The sequence below is a fragment of the Frieseomelitta varia genome, unplaced genomic scaffold (genome assembly GCF_011392965.1).
Source record: "Frieseomelitta varia isolate USP_RPSP 00005682 unplaced genomic scaffold, Fvar_1.2 scaffold_249, whole genome shotgun sequence".
Classification (NCBI taxonomy): Eukaryota; Metazoa; Arthropoda; class Insecta; order Hymenoptera; family Apidae; genus Frieseomelitta; species Frieseomelitta varia.
The window spans coordinates 146,666-171,628 of record NW_025109978.1 but is presented as its reverse complement, the minus strand read 5'-3'; the positions used below and the strand labels follow the sequence as shown (position 1 = coordinate 171,628).

The window sequence follows — 24,963 nt, the reverse complement described above, 5'->3', positions numbered from 1 at the left end:
GTCAGAACGATCCGTTTGAAAATGCATGAATTTCCGTCACGTTTCAGAGAGCCTCGCAGAGCAACCTGCAGCTGCAGTTGGCACCATCGTTGGAACACCAAACGGCCGCGATGCTCAGCATCCTCGAGAGGTATAAATGGCATCAATTCAGCGTGGTTACATCGCAGATCGCCGGACACGACGATTTCGTGCAGGCGGTCCGCGAGAGGATTTCCGACATGCAGGATACCTTCAAGTTTACGATATTGAGCGCGATCCTAGTCACCGATCCGCGAGATCTCCTCGAGCTGGTAAACAGCGAGTCCAGAGTGATGCTGCTCTACTCGACGAGGGAGGAAGCTATTAGAATACTGGGCGCGGCGCACGATTACAAGATCACCGGAGAAAATTACGTGTGGGTCGTGACGCAGAGTGTCATCGAGAACCTGCAGACGCCCAGCCAGTTTCCGATTGGGATGCTTGGTGAGTTCTTTTGGGGAATTTTTACGTTTGTGATGTATGTATCTACTGACCACACACACACACACACACACACAAAAACCACAAGTTCAAATACTCGAGTTTAAAAACGTTGAAACCTTTCAGGTAATAAGATATTGTTGTGTTTGTACGATTAGAATCAACGATTTCAATCGAATTTTCTTACACAAAAGATCTCAATATTTTTAAATACTTGCGTTTGATCGAAAACTTTTCGCCAGGGGTAATATTCAGATAATTATTTACATATATGTATATATATATTTGTTCTTCTATTTACAAATTTGTAGTTTCCACGATTTGTAAATTTATTCGTAAGTCTTCGCAGAAAGTTCAAAAAAGTTTACAGCATGCAAGAGTTTAAAAAAGAAATAATGATCTCTTCGAGTAAATGAACATTTTATTCGTAATGTTGTCTTTTTGTAGAACTAAAAATTTAATTAGTTTCATTTAGAAGTTCATATTGTAATTGTAATATTCTTGTTTCGTAGAAAGATGCTAAAAAATTTAGTTAAGAGTGCTCCAAATTTTTGATCTCAAAATTTTGACAAGGCACGTCGTGTTGGATAAATTATAACATTATGATAAAATATTGGTTCTTAATGAGCCAATTCCTCGAGAAATATTTTCAAACATTATGACGAGGATCACAAATGAATTTGTTGAAAACAAAAAGTAGAGACTATCTTCGATAATTGAAGCAATGAGCACAGTTAGCGAATCACTTAAATTGAAGTAAAATAGTTTTATTGGAATTTAATTGAACGTCGCCGTAATTACGCTGCAAATGTATATACATTTAGGAAAAACTTTAAAATGCAGAAATTTTATAACACGCAAAATATTTGAAATTATATGGTACATGAGATAGTTGCAGCATTTGGAATTTTTGGTAGTACTATTTCTTTGGTAGCATTATGAAAAAAAAAAAAAAAGGATGAAGAATTCACATTCTGACATTCATATAAACGAGAAATTTGAGTGAAACATATGTCTGCAGATATTATTTCATGTCATTCGGAAATGGAATTTGCCCTGGTGGTACACACATGATGAAATTGCTATTTTGCTCCGCTGATTGGATATCTTGGTTTCCATTGTCAGCCTTTATTCTCCTGATACCAAGAGGATGCACATTTCAGTAACACGTTTTAACCCGTTATGGTTCGCCAATTTCCCAATCTAAATTTCACTTTTGTTTCAACAAACGAAAATGCATTTAATGAATCTTCTAATGCGAAATTGGAACGAGAAATTATTCTCTCGTGGTTTCTTCTCACACCTAAAAGAAAAAGAGAGAATACAATATTCATATCAAATTCCACCGTAACTGAAATTTTATTCCAACGATTAGAAGATAATAAGAGCATCAGTTGTATTAACACAAAATATAGAGAATGGTATTATCGTTCCTTTGAAACCAATTCAATGAGTTCAAAGTTTATTTAATAACTCTAATTAAACGAATTCCAAATGAATATTTTAAAATGATAAAATTGTTAATTTTTCTGCAAATTTTCATTTTCCCGAAAGTTTAATTAAAAAACTAAAACCACTGTTTATTGTAACGTTTGCTTTTAATTAAAACGTGAAAAGAGGTTTAGTAAAATACATCAATTTAACTTGATTAAAGAAACGTATGAAAAATAAAGTAATGAATTCTCCATTAAATATCATCTCGCCAAATTACATCGAAATTGAAAAGAAAAATTCGACGAAGCACGTAAAAATTCCGTTTTTCGTTCGCAAGTGTCGAGAACTCGGTGAAGAATCGTCACATGGGAGATTCTCCTCGACGAAATCGAGGGGTCCGATCTGTCGAAACGTACGCCGTTCGACGTGCTCCTGCGGAACAGAATTCGATGAATTTATTCCTTCTAGTAGGGTAGTCACGATGGAATCTCGAGGAAGGCATCAATTTCCGATTTCCGCGATTTTCACCTCGCCGTTGAATCTCCCTTTCAACGACCAACCACTCAAAATATCGGCCGACGTGCGAACCTAACAAAAACTCTTCAACAACGGGGGAATCTCTTTCGCTATCCCTTACACGAATAACATCCTTACGGTTGTTGACGTTTCACTAAGCTGTCTCTGGATTTAAAAATTTTTATAATTGTATCACTTTTTGTACTAATGGGTATTTCTTTACCCGTGAAAAATGAATAAATAAATAAATAAATTATGAGGTTTAACACGTTATCGAAGATAATGACGAATATTTTACAATAGTTTCTCGGACATTTCTCGTTGTAGTTTCCGAACGCAAAAGAAAGAAAAAGAGAAAATGAATTTTAACGATTTTTCGCGAAAATTAACTTAAAGGCAAGGGAGAGTTTAATCTCCATCGGCTTTGTAAATTTTTTATGAGAGATAAAAAGAGGAAATTAACCTTTACGATCTTCTTCATGTTTCTTTACGGTTTCTACAGAGGGAAATAGAAGGCGTAAATGTTTAAAAAGTAATAAGCGTAAGCAATATGTGCATAACCAGCGTTAGGTACAACAACTTATTAGAGAAGGCTAGGAAAATTGAAATTTTATCAGCTTCGCGAGACTTCTGTTCTAACTAATTAATTTCCGTGTTCCTTCGAAAGTAAACGAGGAATATAAAATAGAGAAAATTGCGCAAATTTACTATTTATACATTCACGAATGGAAAATAAAATTTTTATGAAACGAAAAAAAAAAAAAAGAAAGGAAAAGGAACTGATCTTAACCTTTCTCTTCGTAAAGTTGCCACGAAAGAGGAAAGATGAAAACGAGAAATATAGACGCGAGTAATAAATAATAAATACAAGGTGAGAGGTGCTCGCGTTCAAGTTTTTCCCATGCGATTTGCATTCCTGCACCAGGAACTGACTTTCGTTCGCCAACGAAATTCTTATACATACAAAGATCCAGTTGTGAAAGCTGGTTGCCAGACGGCACGAAACGTCTTCCGCTTCCACTCTTGCGTCGCTTTTTCAATTCAAACTATACAGGGTGTTTCGTAACTTGTGGGACCCACTTCGGGAGCTGATTGTACGCCTAAAAATAATGCAAAAGAGTCATATAAATATATGTCCTGTCTGTCTTCGTTTATGAGATATAACGAATTTTATAAACAGCGAAAACTCTAGTAAGCTAGTTTTACCAGGAATGGTATATTCAATTTTCATAATAATCATAATTGGGATGAAGGAAACTCACACTTCAACGCCAGTTTAGTTGGAACGTACGGGCAGAAATAATTGATAAATTTTTAATTGGACCTTTTTCTCTCGATGGAAAACTAACAGGCACAAAGTACGTTGATTTTTTTGAGCACGTTTACACGAAATATTAGAAGAAGTTCCAGTTGATATTAGACTTCGTATGCGGTTTATGCATGATGGAGCTCCGCCGCATTTTAGCCGAGTGGCTAGGCAATTTTTAAATCAACACTTTGCAAATAAATGGATTGGTCGTGGAGGTCCTATTGCGTGGCCTGCTCGTTCTCCGGATTTGAATCCATTAGATTTTCACTTGTGGGGACATTTAAAATCTATTGTACACGCAACATCGNTTTCGAGCATCTTTTGTAAAAGTAATTAAAACAGAAAATTCATTATATCTCATAAACGAAGACAGATAGGACATATATTTACGTGACTGTTTTTCATTATTTTTAGGCGTACAATCAGCTCCCGAAGTGGGTGCTACAAGTTACGAAACACCCTGTAATCTAAACGAAATTCCTCCCTTCCCGCCAGTGTAATTTCACGAACTTCAAAAGGACTTCAACGCGTACGGTGTAAACAACGTTTACGAAACAAAATTACCGCCGTTGAAAGTAATTCTGCCATTCGCGGACCACCGAGCTCCGGAGTTTCGCTCCGTTCTGCCTCCGATTTATTCCTCGGTGTATTTTTCGCGGACAAGCCGAGGAGGACGCGTGCATATATTCGCGGAATTCAGATCCTCGAGCGAGCACGTCGCCGACAGAAAGCTCTCTGAATTCAATATTTTCGCGCAGGAGGAACGTACATACTTGTAACGGTCGACGATGTCGTCGTTGCTCAGGGAGCCCGCGTAGGAATGCCACGTACGAGGCTGAAAACATGGAAAAGGGGAAGGAAACGAGATTTGTATCGAGAAAGTCGGGCTCGATATTGGCAAATAATTTTCGAACGGGTGCCACGAAGACCGAACACCGGTTTTCTGTCTACAGTCTTATCGATTTTTGAAAATATCTGGTATTGGTCCGCGTTGGAATCGAACATTTCGTGAGTTTGGCGAGGCGAACGATTATTGTCGACGCGTTGATGCGAGAATGGAAATGGAGAAAAAACTTAGGAAAAGTAGGATAATTAATGTTTCTCTATTCACAGAGGTTTTTTTACAAATCTAATTTCCTCTTTCATAAACTTGGAAGAAAATAGAAAATTTTCCGATGCTTTTGGTTTGTCGTATTTTTAGTAATAGGAAATATTCTTAATAAAATAAATACTGCGAATAATTTCAAGTTGCGTAGTTTTCTTTAGGCAGCGCTCACACTGTTTTCTAACGGTGTTTCACAGTGTTCTGTGAAAATATTCTTCGTTTAAATTAACGAGGAGGCAGCCTCTCCCTTTCGGATGAATTCAGTGAATCAATAAAAAAAATAATTAAAAACGAGTTTATATGTTGTTTCAAACGCGCTATAAATTTATGCTCGACTAATAAACTTTTACGTGGAATTAACTTCTTTCTATATTAAGTGAAAAGTTATAAAAAATGCATAAAAAGTGAAGCCTCTTTTTCTCTTTGCTTCAAACTTTTTAATTATATTTCGTATCTCGACAACATAAGAGTGAAAAATGAAGGGAAATACCTTTGAGACACCAGGAGCGTCAATCGAGCTCGCGCGTTTCTGTCGATCATCGTCTCTTTTGTTTTAACACCCGCTCGACGACAGCGAGCTGTTTCGAAGAGACTTTGATTAAATTTAATTCGAACGAAGCCTGTCCATCAACTAATGTCCTTTCATCCTTGTTATCCTTTCGAAAGCAACTCGAGCTTCATTTATTAACTCAGCTCTGAATTCTGTTAACCACGTAGAGAACAGACGCTATACTTTTACTTAAACACAACAGAAATAATTTTTAGAGAAGCGTAACTCGAATTATTTTCTCTTTGTGACCCGCGTGTCTTTTGTTGATTCTTTTTCCAGGTGTACATTTTGATACGAGCACGGAGAGTCTAGTGAGCGAGATCACGACCGCGGTGAAAGTTTACGCGTACGGTGCCGAGGATTTCTTGAACAACCCGGCGAACAAACGTCTCAGTCTCAACACTCAGCTCAGCTGCGAAGGAAGCTACGGCGAGTCCCGCTGGGACACTGGAGACTTGTTTTTCAAGTGAGTGCTCCCTTTAATCCAATATTTCTTGATTCAGTAACACGATATACGGAATCTGAAGATCTCAAAATGTCTCCGTACACAAAATGAAGAAATATCGATATCTGAGACTCTATGAAACGAAACTTTTACAACAAATTCGTTTAATTTTCAAAACTGTGGTAACTTCAAAAAGTTAGTTGCAAAAATAATCTTTTTAGCGTTCATGGAGATGTTTGAGTTTTTCAAAATTTTTTGGAGAATAGCTACCTCTATTTAATTGCGTTGAAAACGCAGTCCTGTCTTTAAAGGAAACAAATGCAAGATTTTGAAAGTAGAAACTTTGAGCTTTAACATGAACATAAAATTGACGAGTCTAAGATTTTATGTTAAAAAGTTGCAGCAGTTTAAATATATCTTCTCGTTGCACTTAGAACTCTCACATTTTATAGAAAATCATTGATGCTTTAATTAACTGTAGCCATAGAAATTGACAAAAATCGTAGTTTATCAATCTTATATTCATTTTAAATTTTGAAGTTTCTACATTTAAAAGGATGTGTTTGTTTCTTTCAAAAATATTTTTACGTCATTCAGAAAGAAAGAGAACAAGAGTTGAGTTTTAAGAAGAAAAGTATACCTTTTTTTTAAAAGAACCTTCAAATTCAGACTTTTAAACAAACTTTTATGGATAGAAACTTTTCTTCATCATTAAATGTACCATCTTGGAAATGAAAATCTTCTCTTTAAAATTCATTGTGCGTTTTTTTTTCGATGGAGTTGACAAAAATATGAAATGTCTATAATTTTTCATATATGATTGTTCACAAAGACTTTTTGGAGTGACCGTATATTCATTTTGGAAAATACAATCTTTACATAGTAGCATACTATTTCATATAGTTATTATTAGACTATAAATTCTATATAATTCTATATAATTCTATATAACTCTATATAAATTCTATATAACTCTATATAATTCTATATAAATTCTATATAATTCTATAAAAATTCTATATATTTCATAACCTTTACATTCTTTGTTTGAACTTTGAAAAGATATGTTACAGAGAGTACTGCATTTTCAATATATATATNATATATATATATATATATATATATATATATATATATATATATATATATATATATATATATATATATATTTCTTCATACCGTGAACATTTTGTATAATTTTGCATTTTAATGTTTCCTATAAACGCATAATAAAAATCAGCAATCTGGATACTTCGTCATATTTTATTTTACTGTATAAAGAAACTGAACATTTAAGCCGTCGTTCCATTACTTCGTCGTACGAATATTGTGAAAGTCAAATACCAGTATAGCACCAGAATCTATCTCTTCGGCCAGAAATTGTAATTCTGAATTTGTTGTAAGGAATTAAATATAAAATATAAAGTTCACGTGACGTTTTCAAGTTGATACACGTGATTAACTTTAAGAAATTTTCTCGTTAACGACGAATTGATACTACATTTCACAAGAAGCAAACGTTACAAAATAAATTTACTCAGCTATAGCCATTCAAATTTTTAGCCACGTGCGTTCCATTCCAATTGCAAGATAATAGATCATCCAGCGTGTAATTTCCGATATGGAATTAACAGTCGCGCTAACTATAAATTACTAGTGTAATTAATTGATGAATTTGTTCGATGCACAGTTGTACCACGTGGTTAATCGTAATGCGCAGGATAATCTTGGCGTAATTACCTCCAATGAAGGACGCGAATGTTGATTAAATCCTCTCGGCAATAGTAATTTATCGGAATCGATATTTCGCCTGACGCGAAAAATAAAAAAGAAAGAAAAAAAGAAAATGACTCTCTTTGAATTATCCCGGAATTACTGCGACAAGCTTCGAGTGGATTAAAAGTACAAAATCGTGTTGAATGAAAGTCGTTATTGTCTCATTGTGGTCTCATATTCATTTCACATCGTATTTAATTGAAAGGTCAAATTGTGCACGAAGTTTGATACATTATTCATGGGCAAGAAATGGCATTTTCTGAATGAAAGAAATTAAAGTATGAAGACGAAGAAAAATAGGGTCGAGTCTCGGGGGATTATTATTCATTATTATACGGAGCAGGAACATAATAACTAGGTTAAAGTCGATCATTTGCAGATTCGAATAATCGTAATCAGACCCGTTTTTTTATTTTTTCGTAAGTTAATGAAAACGAAAAGAAATAAAGGAATAAATGGATCGATAAGAAACAGGAAAAAAAATGCGCATATTTATGCATTTTATGTAAAGATCGAAATTTGCAAAAGTATATGAAATGTTTGAACACTCGTTCTAATGTTTCAGAGAAAGAATGAAAAAAATTTTAGATTAGATTCTTTTGATTCTTCCCGTGATAGTTATCAATTCTTGCAAACATTTATAGTCTCCCAATAAAAATTGTAATAACATAATGAAGTGAAAATGACGAAAAGGTATTGCGAGAACGATATAAATAAGATATAGAAATTGTTAAGGTTATAAGGAATGGTAGAACGAAAACTTCGTCCCGGGAAAAAGTCCAGAGAATCCAAGCAAACTCGAGCGAAATCATGTTGTCGCGTTGTCCTCAAGGGAGAATCGCATTTCCTCTCTCTCTCTCTCTCTCTCTCTCTCTCTCTCTCTCTCTCTTCAGGTATTTGAAGAACGTGTCGGTGGAGGGTGATCAAGGGAAACCGAACGTCGAGTTCACCCAGGACGGCGTTCTGAAGGCAGCCGAACTGAAAATCATGAATCTCCGACCCGGATTGAGCAAACAACTCGTTTGGGAGGAGGTGAGTGTGAAATTCTCCACGTTCTTTTTTTCCCCCCTCTCTCTCTCTATTTCCTTTTTCACCACGTTCTCGACACGAGGTGTACCTCGAGGTTTATATTGGAAATGAATCGCGATTTCGAGATCGAGATCCGCTATCGGGATACGCCGAGAGTTTCGCGTTTGATGTATGCACAGTGGAGAAACTCGCGATTTAAATCGCGAGATTTCCTATTGTAACACGGAAATCCGTTGTAACGCGTACGCGATTGAATTCGTGCGGCGGGTTTTGCAAAGGTCGGCGTAAAATATAACGCGGAATATCGCGCGCTCAGCTAGATGCGAGGAATAACGAGGGAGAAAAGTTGGAAAATATTCGTTTCCTTTCGGAGGTTCGAATTGACAAAACGAAATTTGCGATCTGGCATTGAGATGAAGACGCTAACATCAGCACTGAACATTTCTTTTTATATCCACTGCTCGACTTTTCGATTTTATACCTATTTATATTTTACCTATAAAAAGTGTTGCGATTATTTACTAGGTTGTTAATTTAATTCTGCCGGCTTTAGATTAATTTTTATTAACGAATATAATGAATTTGGCGGACAAAGTATCAGGGTCTTTTTTTTTAAATTAATAAACGTTGCCAACTAGTGACAATAATAATCTATATCAACCTATACTAACATAACTTAACCTTCTAGTTAAGTACATTGACATTTATTGTGCTTGTTGTTAAATTTTGGAAAAATATGAGTGAACCCTGTAAGAACGGAAGAGCAAAGTGTGGTGAAATTTCATATTAAATATACTTGATGATTTGTACATATTAAATATAAATATCAATCTCATATTAAATATAAATATCAAATATTTGACATGTTAAATATAATATTTGATGATTTATGAGTTTCGAAAGCACAACAATGCCACTGATGCCATGAATGCCGTTTATCCTGGATATTAGAACATGTCAGCGTTGGTTTAAAAAATTTGAGAACGGTGATTTCAATCTTTTTGACGGTACAATCTGGAAGACCTTCGTTCGCTTTTTACTTCAAAATGACTCTCATTTTATAAAAAGGGAGTGGAAAGTTTGTCAGATAGATGGGCAAAGATTGATAATAACGCTAGAGATTATATTATAGATTAAAACTGTATTAACTTTTAAGTAAAATTCTGCACCTCTAATATATAAATTTTGCGTCAGACATTTTCTTAAATGTCCGTGCTGTGTCTCTGCTACGTTACTTCGACTTTTCACTTTTGTTAATGGCCCAGAACGTTCCCCTTGATCGACTTAATTGAACTACAGATCTTCCTTGATAGATAGTGGCCGTGGTTGGGCACAAAAGATACGATTTAAGAAATTGGCTCCAAAGAATTTGTCGATAGTTCCAGTATTTCATTCGATCGAGTCAGCTGACAGATAAGCGGAAGTTGCAGTTCCATTCCACTCAAACTTTCGATCGATTTCATACGTCTTCATCGCGTTAAACAGAAGAAATCGCATTTTTTCCGAATATATTTCTTATCGCACTTGTTCGTTCCAATCCAAGATTACAGTTTGAAATATCACACACTATAAATAATACACAAATAAGATATTATATTATATAAAATAATATCAAATAACATCAGCATAGAAATGATATCAGTTCGTTTAACTTTTATATACTGTCTACGTTAAATTACAGTTTGGTGCAATTATAATATCGTCGTAGCGTTCCAGTCCTGTCAAATAGAAATTATTCGCCTTAAAATATTTTTATCGTGACATCTGCCGTCCAACTGCAATATACTTCAGTCTAATTTACAAAACATCGTTCAAATCGTCCGGAAATTTACAAAGTCTGTAACGTCCTTTGGAAAATTCGGAATTCGGTCCATTCAAAGCTCGAACAGCATCGAAACATGCTTTCCACACTGAAAATATTAAAATACAGGCGGATCTCGTTGGAAATTCGGCGGCTTTTAGTTCCGACTAGAGAGAGAGAAACTTTGTTTTCTAATGGATGCGTTTGACGTTTAATTAACGTCCGGCGTCGTATTTATCCAGGCACACACTCTCTGCCTAGACCCTATATTGATTCTCGTCGTGAATCTTCGTTGGAACACGCGCGAATTGTCATCGTTCGTACCGAGTGCTCGGTATAGTGAGTAGCGAGCTGATATAAAATGGTTCCAAAGGTGGCGTCGATTGAAACAGTGAGATCCATTACTGTAAGCGACTTTCCATCTTTCTCGATACGGCGATTGAATCGAAACTAAAGTGCGTAAACCTCGTGAAACTTTGACTGACGTTTTGGACCTTCGTTGTCTCAGATTTCTGTCATATTTTTTTGTCCAAATGTGACTTTTACATTTACAGAAAGCTTGAAGATTGGTAGAACGTTCGTTGGAAGTATAGTTCGTATCATAATAGGACTTTCTCAATATTCAAAATTATCAGAGCAGAATGTTACTAATAATTAGACAATTATTTGTTATTAGCGAACAGTATTCTGCTTAATGGAGATTTACATAAGGGAGGATGTTATAGTTTGCGTTGATTTAATTAAATTAAAATTTGGTTCAAATGAATAGCACTCAATACAGACAAAATTTTATTGTAATTCAATGATTCGTGTTGTCTTGGCATTGGTATTTCAACAATGAAGCACGTTTGCAATTAACATCTTGCGTAAATTATATTATGTTCATGTATGTATGTAAACGTAGGATATGAGAATTTAAAATGATACAGTACAATTCGAACAATTCGTACAATTCGAAGAGAATCTTCAGACGTCTGTAATCTGAGATTTTTACATCGGCATTACAACCTATGGTCTCCAAATAATTATCTTTTTATCGAAAATCTTTTTTTCGAGCAACTTTAGATTTAGATCGAAAAATTTTGAGAATTGAGATCTGTTACGTTTACACAGATGAATTAAATTCGTTGGATTAAATTCATTGAAGTTCCAAATTGTTCAAGTTCACCGGCAATCGACAGGCTCTTTTATAAAAAAATTGTCGTGTACCGGTTCACGCCATTATGTTCCCCAAGCTGCAATATAAAGGCGGCCGTTTTAATTTCCGTTGCGTTCAAACGTTTATTCACGGCTCGCTGACGAACGTCCGGATTCTCTCTCGGCGAAAGAAATTTCACGAGCAGCTCTCGCATGTCCATCGGATGTCTCGGCGTAGTTTTGTGGCCTGGCCTCGTAAATCTGCGCGCAAACGAGTAACAAGGCGTTTTGTGGGATATATCTGGGTCGTCTGTTGCTTGGGCCACCGGTGGTTTTTAATCGCTGCTATAGAACTGTTGGTGAAACGATTCGTTCTTTAAAAAAAAAAAAAGTGGAGCAGGGTACAGTTATTTGTGCCTACCGATTTTTCTCATATTTTCTTGACTCAAAAATTTGTTATTAAGTATTCTCTAAGATTCTCTCTAAGTATTCTCATTTATCGATCAATTAAATGGCGCTCTGAACTTGAGCCTAAAGACTGAAATGTTACAGATATACAGAGTGGGCCACAAGTTTCTTCCCACCTATTCTTTTTTGATAAAACATCGAAATATAAGAAGAAACTAATTTTATTAATTGTAAATTAAAATTCAAGCGTGAACTTAAATTAGTGTACTTCGATCTGTAAAAAGACAAATTTAAAAAAATATGTGATAAAGGAGTTTTATTTATTTTAGTAAGAAGTGATTTTTGTATTGTTCAAAATGTTCATCACAAACAAACAATTACGAAAATCATACCGGTACACATTGTGTCGTTCGAATAATGGAAATTTCTCAATTTCCATGAAAGAGTCGACTAAAAAAAATTCCAATATACGACGAAGAGCACCGCAGTCGTATATTTTCATTCTTAAAGCAAGATCCATCTCTTTCGCGACGTGCGCGTTCCATTCACATTTCCTTGACAGCGTCCCAAATCTATCTTAAGTACATAAATACTTCAACAGCGGTGGAAACATCAAGAACGAACAATTCCCAACCGAGGATACTTCACCTCGAAAGCTAGCGTACAAATCCCGGTATTTCCCGCTTCATTCAACCTGTCTTACACGTACTCTCATTCAGCCTCGAAGAATTGAATGGCCTTTAATACCCCAAAGGGAACCTCTGTTGTTCGCGCGTTTTCAGGTTCGAGATGCTAACTCATTCAACTAATTCACGTGTCTAATCTCTTGCCAGACGCAGCTCGCTCGCCAAAGCGAGACTTCGTCAGAGAGCAACGCCTCTTTTCAGAAAGCGGCGCCACGTTGGTCGCTCTTCGTTTTCATCCTAGTGAACGAAAGGATCGTTCTCACGCGGCGTGAATGACGAGGATTCGGGTCGGCCGAGATTAAAAATGTCCATTTAATTGCGACGGCGCACCGCAGACCGCAGGATTTCGGCCGCCTCGCGGATAATCCTAATGTAAACGCGGCGTAATTAAGCGGGAAATCTTTTCTCCCATTCAGACGTTGATTCGCTGGTTTTTTTTCGCCCCCTCGTAAGCGCCGCATTCACCATCGTGTGAATTCTTCTTCCCTCTGTTTTCTCTGTTGAATCACTTTGTCTTCCATGAGACTGCTTCAGCCCTCTTTAGCGTGTCGGTTAATTTAGTTTAGTCTTGACTGTGGAAATAAATTTCACACTTTCACGGCCAAATATCTTTTGTTCGTTTCTATTTAACACCATGGCGTAGAATATCTGTAGATTGCTATTGTTACTAAGAGACATTCTGTTCCGATAACGTGAATGTTTCGATGTTTCGAAAATATTAGAGAGGTTCGTCTCGATTCTATATTTGCAGACAGTTTAAGTAGAAGAATGAGTAACCAGTCAGACGCTCAAGAAATTTCTCACTGTAATTAATTATGAATCATAAAATTGGTAACACTTATCAAACCAGAATTCAATATCAAATGACCCTAATGCAAATAACGGCATAATCACTGTGTAAAGGAAAAAGAATTTTTTTTCCATGTTCAATGCTGCCTCGCTGGTTTCTTTTGCCTCCACAGTTCTGTTTTCAGCGTTGAATAATTTGTTTCTCACGGCTGGATTCGTTTTTTCGTTTCTTCGCACTCGTTTTCAGACCGTTTATTTACCATTTCCATTTCTCTCGTGTTTTAGTAGTGTTTAATTTGGTGTTTTCTCTCTTTTCTTCTAAATTTAATCGCTGATTTTATCGTTGTTTTTTGCAGTTCTTCTTGTACGCGCTTTGAAGATTGTTTTTGTTTTCTTTTTCTTCTTTCTTTTATAAGAATATTTAAGCTTGAAAATCCTGGACGAAAGACTAGAAAATTGTTACAGTATTTCTGTTCTGTTTCCGAGAGTCTAGATTGTTTGTACTTTGTTACCACGAGTTTGCTTTCTTTCTTTGCTGCAGTATTATATTTCCATCTCGCGGCAAAATTTTGGTTTCTATCTTGTATATATTTGTCGTTTCGTACGAACGAGGAAAATATCTTGGGTTATTTTAGTTCTGTTTTATTTCGATTGCGCGAGTTGTAGTTTCAATTTTTTTCAGCTCAAACTGAATATTACACTTGAATGGATTTGTAGAAAATTTCAGTAGAAGATCGGATAGCTGGTCAGACACTGTATTTCTCACTGTTTCTAACTCTTCGATTGAAAATAATTTTTATCAAGACAGATAGTACTATGGTTAGAGATTTTGTTGAAAAGTTTATGTAGTATATAGAGTAAGAAGTCAGACGTCAAATTTTATTTAAGGTGTCCCTTTTACAATCCACTTTTTACAGATTACTAACAACTAATATCTTTAAATTTAAATTACAGTTATTTTTCAAAATAATTTTAATACCGACATAAAATCTTTAATATAACTCTGTCAATACTTCTGCTTCAAAGTAATTAAGATTTAACTTTTGTTATTAACAAAATTTTCCACAAAATTGAACGCAATAGTGATTTAAATATGATAAAAATTCAAAGTACGTCTTGTAAATATTAAAGAATTTAAACGTTTAATTTCTACAAAATTGATTTATGACTCGTTAACTTGTCTCTAGCTAGATTTTTTTCTAGTTGACAGGCTGCCAACGTTATCTTGCAACATGGTTCGTGCTTCGAAGATTTTCATTACCATTTTGAAACTTAACCTCAAGTTATAATGTCAGTGTTAAGTTGCGCAACTTTTATAGGTTCGCGGTAAATTTCATGGTAGACAGTAGACGTCGCTACTCTTTTCCAACGTTCCATCGTTCGAGAAACTTTCCCCCTCATGTATCACGATTTTCAGGTTTTATACAATGGATTTTATTTGATCATCGTTACAGACCGTGCACCTCACATACATCCGTTAATTTTCTTCCTCGATAGTTTAACATTATCCTTTGAAATCTCAGATCTCACAAAAAGGTAATTAAATTTTTTGTTAAAACATTTTTATTTAATTAAAATTTAATTTGAATTTAAAACCATGGATATATTTTGTGGATAAATAGAATAGTTATTGTTTATTCGTTGAAATAATTTTATACATTGCGGTCAAAATTAGTCGAAAGGTTGTAGAATTGGAATAAAGAAATACAAATTTACAATCCTTTTACATGTACTATATGACCATATATATAACCAAGCGGTCAAAGCAAGTTGCAATTTCATAAAATTAACTCACTCTTCTAAAAAAAGGGGGAAAAAAGTAACACACCACTATGTGATGTAACGACACGAAAATTACTGTCGACCATTTCATCCTACATTCTAATAAATTTTTTGCTGCTGCTTCATACTTCAACTCTCTTAGCAACTTACAATTTTTTTTTTTTATGTTTCGTTGAGAATTACAAAGCGTCATCGTAGAATCGAGACGAGAGTAAAAATCTTGATAAAATACATGCATTGCGTTTCAAACATTCAAATGAAATTTTAAAACAAACCAATTTTTCAAAAATGACGAAACTATCAATCGATAATTTTAACTGACCAAAGATAATTTTCTTTCACTTCTTTGTTGTCCAATATTAATCTCTTATAAGATTGAACGATTCTTCTCCCTATAAATTTTATTAATCACAAAAGAAACCCTTGATAAATTCCAACCGATTTCAACAAATTTTTCCCGAAAATTCTCTTTTCTTCAAAAAGAAATTGAACTGAAATTCTTCCCCTTGCACGTTCTTTTCTAATAATTTTATCAGCAACCAATTTCACCAACAAATCAATTTTTTTCTCAAGATAATAAAACTCAACCGACCAAGTTTCAACTGATCAGACATAACTTTCTTTTACTTCTTTATTGTTCAATATTAACCTTTCATAAAATGGGACATCGTTGTATCGTCTCTTTCACAACAATTCACGCCAACTTCTCCATAATTTCTCGATTGAATCAAAAAGCGATACTCGAGATGAATCCCGGGGAAAAGAAAGTCGAGCTTCCCTATTCGAATTATCTTACTGGCGTAACAGAAAACAAGGTCACTCGAGAGGAACGTTCGTTTTCCTCAGACGTCGTTCCACGCCGTAACGATTCTAATTACGTCCTTCGAATCGCGTTGTTTCGTCGTTCCTGCTGTCACGAATCTCCAACTGTATCATCGAGTACGTCCGATACGACGTTACCAGAAAAATTCCTTCCGTCTCGGTAGACACGCGTTTTCACCTGACTGGTGGAAGTAATTAAACGACTCGGAACCCAAACCTTCGAACCGTGCGGCCCCGGACCGACGAGAAACGGCAAATAGAATCGGAAGGAAACGAACGACCTCGTCGAAGTAATACTCCTACGGAGTTCGAACCACTCTTTTCACTCACGACAGAATGGTGGTTCAACGATGAATGAGTGCTTCCACGTCGAGTGCACGATTGTTCAACGAAGCGACTGCACGAATTGTGCCTCCGTGGAAGAAGTTGCTCGAGTGGTTAATTGTTCTTTCGTTTTGTTGCTGTAACAGCATCCGCGACGTAGTATCGTAGCAGATTTGGTATCACTTTCCCAGCAACTTGTAACGTAATCCTTTGACAATGGACAGTCGGACTTTAGTCAACATGTTTTTTTTTTTTTCTACATACGTTTGTACATATGTAGAAAAGCATGTCTGTTATCTTAAATTTTTATTAAATTGTCATTCAATATTTGAACTTTCTAAATTAATCTGCCGTGTAGTAATTTTAAGGAAAAGTACATTTACAAATGTAATAATTGTTGTGTAATAAATGCATTACGATTTGTAATTGTACATTAAACTGTCGTTCGCACTTCTGTGAGAATTTCGTAGCAAACGATAAGTGACATTTTCCCTCTTATAACATTAGGGCATAAAGATGCAACTGCGTTCTATCGTGTCATCTGCAAATTTTGTCATTGATGCAAGGAGAATCATGTAACTTGCACACCAGAAAGAACTTTTAAATTGTATCTAATGAAAAATTATTATAACACGCAAGTTGTATGATTTCAAGGAAAACAAAATGATATGGCGTATCAATTTTTTGTGTGTATTGAAGGGATTCCATATTTCCAAGGTCGTCTTTATTTTTTTTAATTGGACCATGTATTATTCTTTATCATTAATCGAAGGAATATTAAATTCCAAGTAAAAAAAAAAAAAGTATTAAGTCACATTGGTCCTAAACCTAATGGTTTAGAAGATATTTTACAATAAATCACTCTGTCTATTATTTCGATGAATTTTCGATTTTCCAATTTTCTTTAACGATTCAGAGTGCTTTTATTCTACGAAAAAAAAAAAAAGAAATCTCCCTTCTGCTCTTCTTTTTTTCATTCGTTTCTACTGTTTTACGTTCCACACGCTTTATCACTCGCCTACGGTCAAACGTGGTTAGCGAAATGGCGGATCTTCGACGAACCGAGGGTTCTCCTAATGGACCTGATTTCACTCCCCTATTCACCCGTACTTTCACTTTTACGACCTCCGTTAAAAACCACGATACCGTATTAACCCCGGGCCGTAACTCCACTGGGATGATAAAATAAATTCAATTTCCAAAGTTTAATGTATTCGCGTCGAACGACTTCATTGGACACTCGAATTCTTCAATTCTTTTTAATTAGAAATATTAGGATTTAATTAGAAATATTAGGATTTAACGTTAATCTCGGCATTAATCTTGTGATTTTATCACGTGACGGTTTGTTCTCTTTGAAGATAATGAAGAATGATGTACGGAATCATGATGGAACGAAGTCCCGTTCGTCGTACATAATATTTCAGCTAAAATTAAGTCGTTCGTTTATTTATTAGTCAGTATTGTTAAACAAAATCGAATGTTATTCTTCTAAAATTAAATTACTCCAGTAATTTAATCTTGTAGAATATACAATTGATTACTTTAATAATTCTGTCAATTCAATCATTTCTATTTCATCCTTCCAATAGAGTCTCAGATCATCTTCTGACCAGTTTCTGCTCCAAAAATCGTTCTAGAAACCACCCATTTCAAACGATAATCCATTCCATCAATTCAATTGTCAACGATCCGCAAATCGAATCGGACAGTTGTCCCTCCGACGAGTAACACCAGTTCGTCGTTTTCCTGAGGAAACTAGCACTGGTACTCACTTGCAGTACGAGGATTCATCGTGCAGTTTTCGACTTCAATTTCACAGTGCCTGTCGATTTCCAATCAGCGACCACCGTCCAGAAGTCGACGTTTTACTCGTCCTGGGTGACTCGATGGCCGCGATTATATTCACCATTCAGTGGGGACACGGCTAATTAAATCCGGAATGGGATTTCCTGCTGTTTCATCAGTGTGCTGTTTACCACGTGAAAGTACGAGACGGTTGTTAACAGCAGCAGCGTGTACAGTTTTATTCGTTTCGTCAAATTGTTTTCGTGGTCGGGGTCCAGATATCACTGCGGTCTCCGAAGAAATTCGAGCAATCAAACCGGCAGTCGCAACGAAGCTTCATACGGAGAAAAATTGAGGGATGAGAGATTGAAGAGATTTGTTCGATTGCACAACAAGGATGAGAAATGTATTTGTTAAAGAGAGAAACCTTCGTAGCGACGTTTCGATTTTTTTAAAACGACTGTCCGTAGATTCGTTTAGGCGTTCATTGGACATTGAACGATCATTACTCTTGATCAAACAGTAATCGTATCGGATTAATCCGAATCGTAAATTGATTAACTTCAAAATTGCTTGTGCAGGCATCATTTCAATCAAGTTGGAGCGATTTCTAATTTTTCAACTGAAAGTAGTATTTTTGGTCGAACAATCTGATCGTTTTAATTACAGCCACTTTATTTTAGAGATTACCAGCTAATAACTAAAAATTTCGTATTTTTATAGAGACATTGTTTTCACCTTTTTGCGACAAAAAGCTTAATTTCCGAGTTATCGATATAGTATAAAAATATTGCAGGGACAGTCCTTCGTCAATTATTGTGGGGATTGCTTCAATAGACTTTGGCTGTTGCTGAAAACTTGCAATACTAGATGATATTCTTCTCCATTTCTAAAAGTATCTATAGGTTATTTAAAGGGCAAGTATCTATAAAGGGCAAACTAACAATAAGCAATCTAATCAACTATTTGTTAGGACTTTATGTGGATAACAACGTGACTCACGAAGAACAGGTATATATTGTTATCTGAGAATATTTCTATACTTCTCGTGTATAGTTTCTATAAAAAATTATTTGACAATGATTTCACGGAGATTCATTCGAGAGTCAAATTGGTTGAAACGAAAGAAAAATATCAAGGCTATAATATCAAGATGAGAGAAGTGTATTTATTGAAGAATAGAAAGACCCAGGTTATTGTTCGTACTATTGTTCGATCGTTTCTGAGACAATTGTCCGTAGATTCGTTTATCGAGGTTACTAGCCATCTGAAATTGTAGTTGGCGATCGTTTTTTCACTTTTACACAGATGTACTTCTGTCTCCTCCTGTATAGTTTTATATAGTTTATTCGTTTCGTGGAATTTTTTTCCACGATGGAGTTATCCCGATAGGACAGTGATTTCAAAGAAATTCAAGCGACAAATTGGGACAAAGTTCTATTCGTAACGAAGCTTCATTTCAAGGAAGATTGATACGGTATAACGAGATTAAGATTCTAGGTTTTTGGAAGAAAGATGAAAGTTTTTATTCGTGGCGATGCTTACATTTTGCTGAATAATTATCGGTGGGCTGGTTTACGTAAATTTCGGTTTAAGAGAAATATTTGTAGTGAGTATAAATTGGAACAATCTTATCGTCGATGTAATTCTTTGCTAGTTAAATCAAACTTTTGAGAATGTGGAATTCAAAATTAAAATTCACAATTCGAAAGATAAGGCAAATATTTAAAAAATTGAAAGGAAGTTAGCCTTTCCGAGGGAGAACTTAAAATACATATTGGCAGAACATAAAGTTGAAGAGATTCGATACTTCGTTATAACATTATGCAAATATTGAACAGCCGGAAATTTGGAAATATTTGAACAAAATGTTGCGCTACCTGAAACTTTTATTTGCTGATTTTCGATGCAATATTTACCTCTGCCGCTGTTACCTACCATCACCGTTCTATTAGAATGCTAAAGAGGGAACATTAAGGTTAATGCGTCAAACTAATTTCCCTTAGATAAAATCTCAGATGCTTTAAATGCATGCATAAATTAGTACGTGTAACACTACTAAAAATACCAGTTTCATCGAAGAGAACAAAAATCTTGACGCCTTTGAAATATTTCCACTTTCAGAAAAGATTGTCAGGAATTGTGAAATTTCCATCATTTCAAATTTAGTAGTAACGCGTTTAAAATTATAGCTTGGAAAATTAAAGATACAAAAACGCGCAAGTTAATATCCATCATATACGATACTGCTCAAAACTCATTTGAGGGATTTGACGTTTCACGACTGTGACGATAATTCAATGTCAAATAAAACGCCGAAAGTGAGATGGTAAAGCACGATATCCCGGTCTGGTGGACGCTACGGTTATGTATGTTATGGAAATTAGGATTGTGGTCCATGAATTTTAGTGGGACCAGCTGTAATAGCAGGTTGACCGTCAAAGAGTACTTTGAAATCAAACATTATTCAAATGTATTCCGAAACTAAAAGCGTTTCTGGTATAATAACATTCCCTAAGACGGGACATTCATATGACGAGAAAATCGAAACCATAATCTTTCGCTTTTCCTATTAATTCTATACTTTTTCCTATCGATATGTCGATCACAATATATCGTCTGAATTGAAGATCTCTCTGTCGCTCTGCAAATGAAATATTTCTTCACAAAACACAGCGTGAATTTTATCTCGACGTTTTTTCCATTTATTGCATAGAAAAACTGCGATAGCAATTCGGATAATCGAAAATCAAATCAGGTTGAATATAAAACGTGGCTCAATTAAGCTCGATCGAATGATTGTCAGATCGACGTCAAAGCAATTACAGCGGGAACAAACGCGGTGCACCGTCCGGTTGAATTTGTATTTCGCGAAAAATTTCTCGCTAAATACACAGTGAATATAAACGGAAGATATTTGAATATGCAAACTGAAATCACCGGTGCCCCCATTCGTTTAAGCGTTCACGATGAAGTATTTTCTTTTTGTTTTTGTTTTTTTTTCATTTTCGAAACATTCGATAAATTTCAGTGGTACGTAGTACCGCAATCAACGATCGATAATTTGGAAAAAAGCTGCGAAGCTTCCGATAAACTCGTCCCGTGCTTCAAGGTTCGATCGGATGAAATTTTTGTCGGACTCGACACGCCGTTATTTTCATAAAACTCGAGACGAGTGTTATTTTGTTAATTTGCCCGGCGTATTTGTTTCATAGAAGTGCGAAATAAACGGAATGACTGTCGAAGCACACGATAGATTTTAAACGTTAGCAATTAAGTAATTCTGGCTTGCGAAAAATTGTTTCGCAAGATGTTATTAATAATAACTTGCAGGAAAGTACAATATCAACTTTTGAATAATTATTATAATATATAATAATATATATTATTATAATATATAATATATAATAATAATATATATTAATATATTAGTATAATAATATATAATAATATAATAGTATATATTAACATATAGCATATTATAATATTTGTTAGAAATTTATTAGCTTCAGTTTCATATTACAAATTCGTTTTAAATTCAACTTTACGTCATCGCTGGATCGCGGATTTTTACGCAGAAATTCGTAATTTTGAGAATATAATTTATTAGAAATTAAAACCTCGCCAGAAAATTATTTTACGTACTGACACATTTTATGCATCTCTTCACGTTACGTGCACTGCGATTTCGCACTCGAAAGTTTCCTATAAATGCGCAAAAATCCCCAGTTTCCGCTCGTCACTCTTTCACATGCACGTATCGCACTCAACAAATTTCCCCAAATTCAGAGAAATCGCGCGAACGTATCATGCGATATTTCACGTTAAATGCATTCGCTTCGACGTCCCCAATCTCCACGGGAATAATCGCAAATTTTCGCGAGTTCGAAAAATTTTTGTTGATCACGTGAGAAGTAACGCGTTCAAATTTCATACGTACGTAACCATTCGCTGGGCTTACATTTTACAGTGAGAACCGATTCAGCGATTTCATTTTATCCCCCATATTCAGCGGGATCCTCGCCGCGTTTTTCCTATTTTTGTCGATAATCGTCCGAGTTGCGGGAAAATCTGCAATTGAGCTCCTCGTCACTGGAGTATTTTAACTGGCATCTTATTCGGAGCGATATTGGCTTAACGAAATGGTGTTTCAATTTTCCTATTTCGGAACGATCTATTTTCGAGTTTCGGAATCCCGTTGCAACTTTATTTGGCGAGTTCGTCGGCCGATGGGAATTTAACGAACGTGCATAAACTAATTAGCTCCGGATTAATCCGTTCGTAGTTAGGTGTTCAACCGTGCACACCGGAAACAATAGTCAGCTACGAGACTGGATAACCAAGTTCTAATTATGCGGGTGATCATCTGTGAACTATAATTTTCACATTTACGTCGGGTGTAATTGTTTTGATTGAAGAGACATTTCACCCCGACAATTAAGAAAATTTGTGGACAAAATGAAACTTCTGCATTGAATTGGTCAATCACGGCAGACACATATTAAATTATTCAAGGTGAATCTTACACGTAACATTTCATTCGTAATTTTCTTTTCAGTTATTTTATATTGCCGAATTTTGCTGAAGAATTTCAGAAATTTAATTCATATTTCTTTCAATAATACTTTTTTTACTTAGGTTCTACGATTTTGCAATTCTTACAATTTTAATAAATCGAATATATTTATAAATCATTGCTTGGTCCTTAACAGTTTGAGAATTGACATTTTCTTACATACTTCGAATTGTTTATTCGATTTTTCGTTCTGATCAAAGAAATTTGTGAACGAAGTACAATCATTGGAGAAATTTGAATATTGAATAAATCCTTTTCAAAGATATCGTTCCAGACAATTTTAGCCGAAGTAATCATATATAACCGACACTTCGTATGATTCAGTGAATCTTATTACATGACAGTAGATAAATGAATACAAATGTCTCTGTGAATTAGTATAGTTACTAAGAAGCAACACGTTCGTTACGAGTACGGGAAGAGAGTCGTTGAATTGAGGAAATTCAATTAAGATAGGAGCCTCCGCGAACTTCTAGTTTCCAAGTTCGAAAGTACAATGAGATGTAAACAAGTGCCGATAGGAAATGGAATGTTAATTGTTGTCGCGGGCTGATCTGAAACATTGTCTACAATAGCTTATTATTTCAGCGATATTTTGTTCGAGAATATATGACAAACTGCTGAAAGTTAGACAAATGAGTTCAGCTCAGGTCTAAGTAAAGACGACACATTTACTAAAGAAGAATTTACGAATGAAGTGAGACTTATTAAAGTCCAAGTATAGGAAAACCACAGAGACGCTTTTTCTTTATCATGAAATAGAAAATAAAATAAAAAATTTGTACGCTGTCAAATGTTAAAACACGTTTCTTAAAACCACTGATTCCTACGCAAAATTTACACAACTTGCCTACTAATATTTAATTTTTATATTTAATTTTTTACAGTATTGGGAAATTGTAATATATAAATTATAGTCTTTTCGTGCAAATAATTTAAACATTTTTGTAGATAGAAACCAATCTGACTTACGTCGGTTTGAACTCAAATCATGTAAGATTTTAAAAGTCGAACAGACTTAATTATTAAACTTCTACATTTAACATTTATCTTCATTCAACGATCGAGGTCGCAATCATTTTTTTCTATAAGATCTATAAAAAAAATATAACGCCGTTATCCCTAAGATAATTTACTCTATTAACTTTAAATTAAAGATCAAATTATTTTCTTTAATTAAAGTTTTCAAAAATCAAAATTTATTAAATCTAATAATTCTCTCAACAACTTAATTTTTATAAAATATTACAGTGAAAGTATGTTTTCTCTTTTTATGGTATTATCTAATTTTTTGTGTTACTTAAAATTTTATCGCCAATGATATCCATCTTACTTTAATCATTTTCGAATATTTATAAAAATGATCAGTAGTGTCCAGTCATCGTGCTGAATTTATTCTTGAAAAACGAAGATTCTTCAAATCAATTCTTACACAATCTCAGCATACGATGACGATATACAAATCCTTATCACAAATTTCCTTAACGTAAATCTGATTTAAAAAAACAAAAAGAACCGTCCAAACAACTAATCCCAATGGTTCTGAATTCCCATTTTGAGTTCGTTATCACAGCCGGCGGTACAGCAGTTTGATCGTGTTAATTTCACCAACATCCAAATCGCGAACGAAGTAGTAATCCCCGCTGGATTATCCGATTAATCATTGAAAACGGATCGAGTCAGTCCGTGATATTAACTGAGCGATCTGACAACATTCTCGTGGCCGTGTAAGGGATCTCGATATCAGAAGCCGTGTTCGCCTATTAACGATTCACACACGCGTCGCGCGTAGGCGCGTGCACGCGTGCCTCACGACCGTCAGGCATAATTCGAAGCGCGTGGGCGGCACGTACATGCATCCTCGGCTAATTAAGGAAATTGCTCGCATTGCGTAACTGCTAGCAGATGTTGCCACTTGACAGGTTGGACTTCGATCCCCGCAGCACGATTCATCGAGTCGCTGATGAATTCGAACGGCACCGTACTCGGTCGGTACACGACTGGCTACAGTTCGCGCGTTTCGAACGTTTCGATAGTCATTAAGCATATTCGAATGATCGGGCCGGGATGGAACGTCGTTTGGAATGCGTTGATGATTTTATAACATTCTGGCAATGTCAATTGGTCCGGCATTGTCCGTGTTTTGGACGCTGAGTTCAGTGATTGGACATTTTGCGGTGGCAAGACCATTTTCTATATGTTCAAGTTTTTAATTATGTATGTACGT

At 35.3% G+C, this 24,963-nt stretch overlaps 1 protein-coding gene and 1 long non-coding RNA gene across 13 annotated transcripts in view; one reads left to right on the top strand and one right to left on the bottom strand.

Annotated features, from left to right (window-relative positions):
* The window catches only part of LOC122528345 (glutamate receptor ionotropic, NMDA 2B), a 206,124-nt gene that overhangs the window by 114,387 nt on the left and 66,774 nt on the right, over positions 1 to 24,963 (top strand). For all 12 annotated transcript variants that reach the window (XM_043653370.1, XM_043653376.1, XM_043653372.1 and 9 more), the window contains 3 exons: positions 48 to 462; positions 5,653 to 5,839; positions 8,488 to 8,626. In XM_043653370.1, coding sequence (XP_043509305.1) covers positions 48 to 462; positions 5,653 to 5,839; positions 8,488 to 8,626 — 741 coding nt within the window. The remainder of the gene's footprint in view (positions 1 to 47; positions 463 to 5,652; positions 5,840 to 8,487; positions 8,627 to 24,963) is intronic.
* Positions 9,858 to 23,959, bottom strand: LOC122528347. Its single transcript, XR_006306550.1, has 3 exons — positions 23,705 to 23,959; positions 15,161 to 15,164; positions 9,858 to 9,870 (listed from the first exon to the last, which is right to left on the bottom strand). It is a non-coding gene; the product is annotated as an uncharacterized LOC122528347 (long non-coding RNA).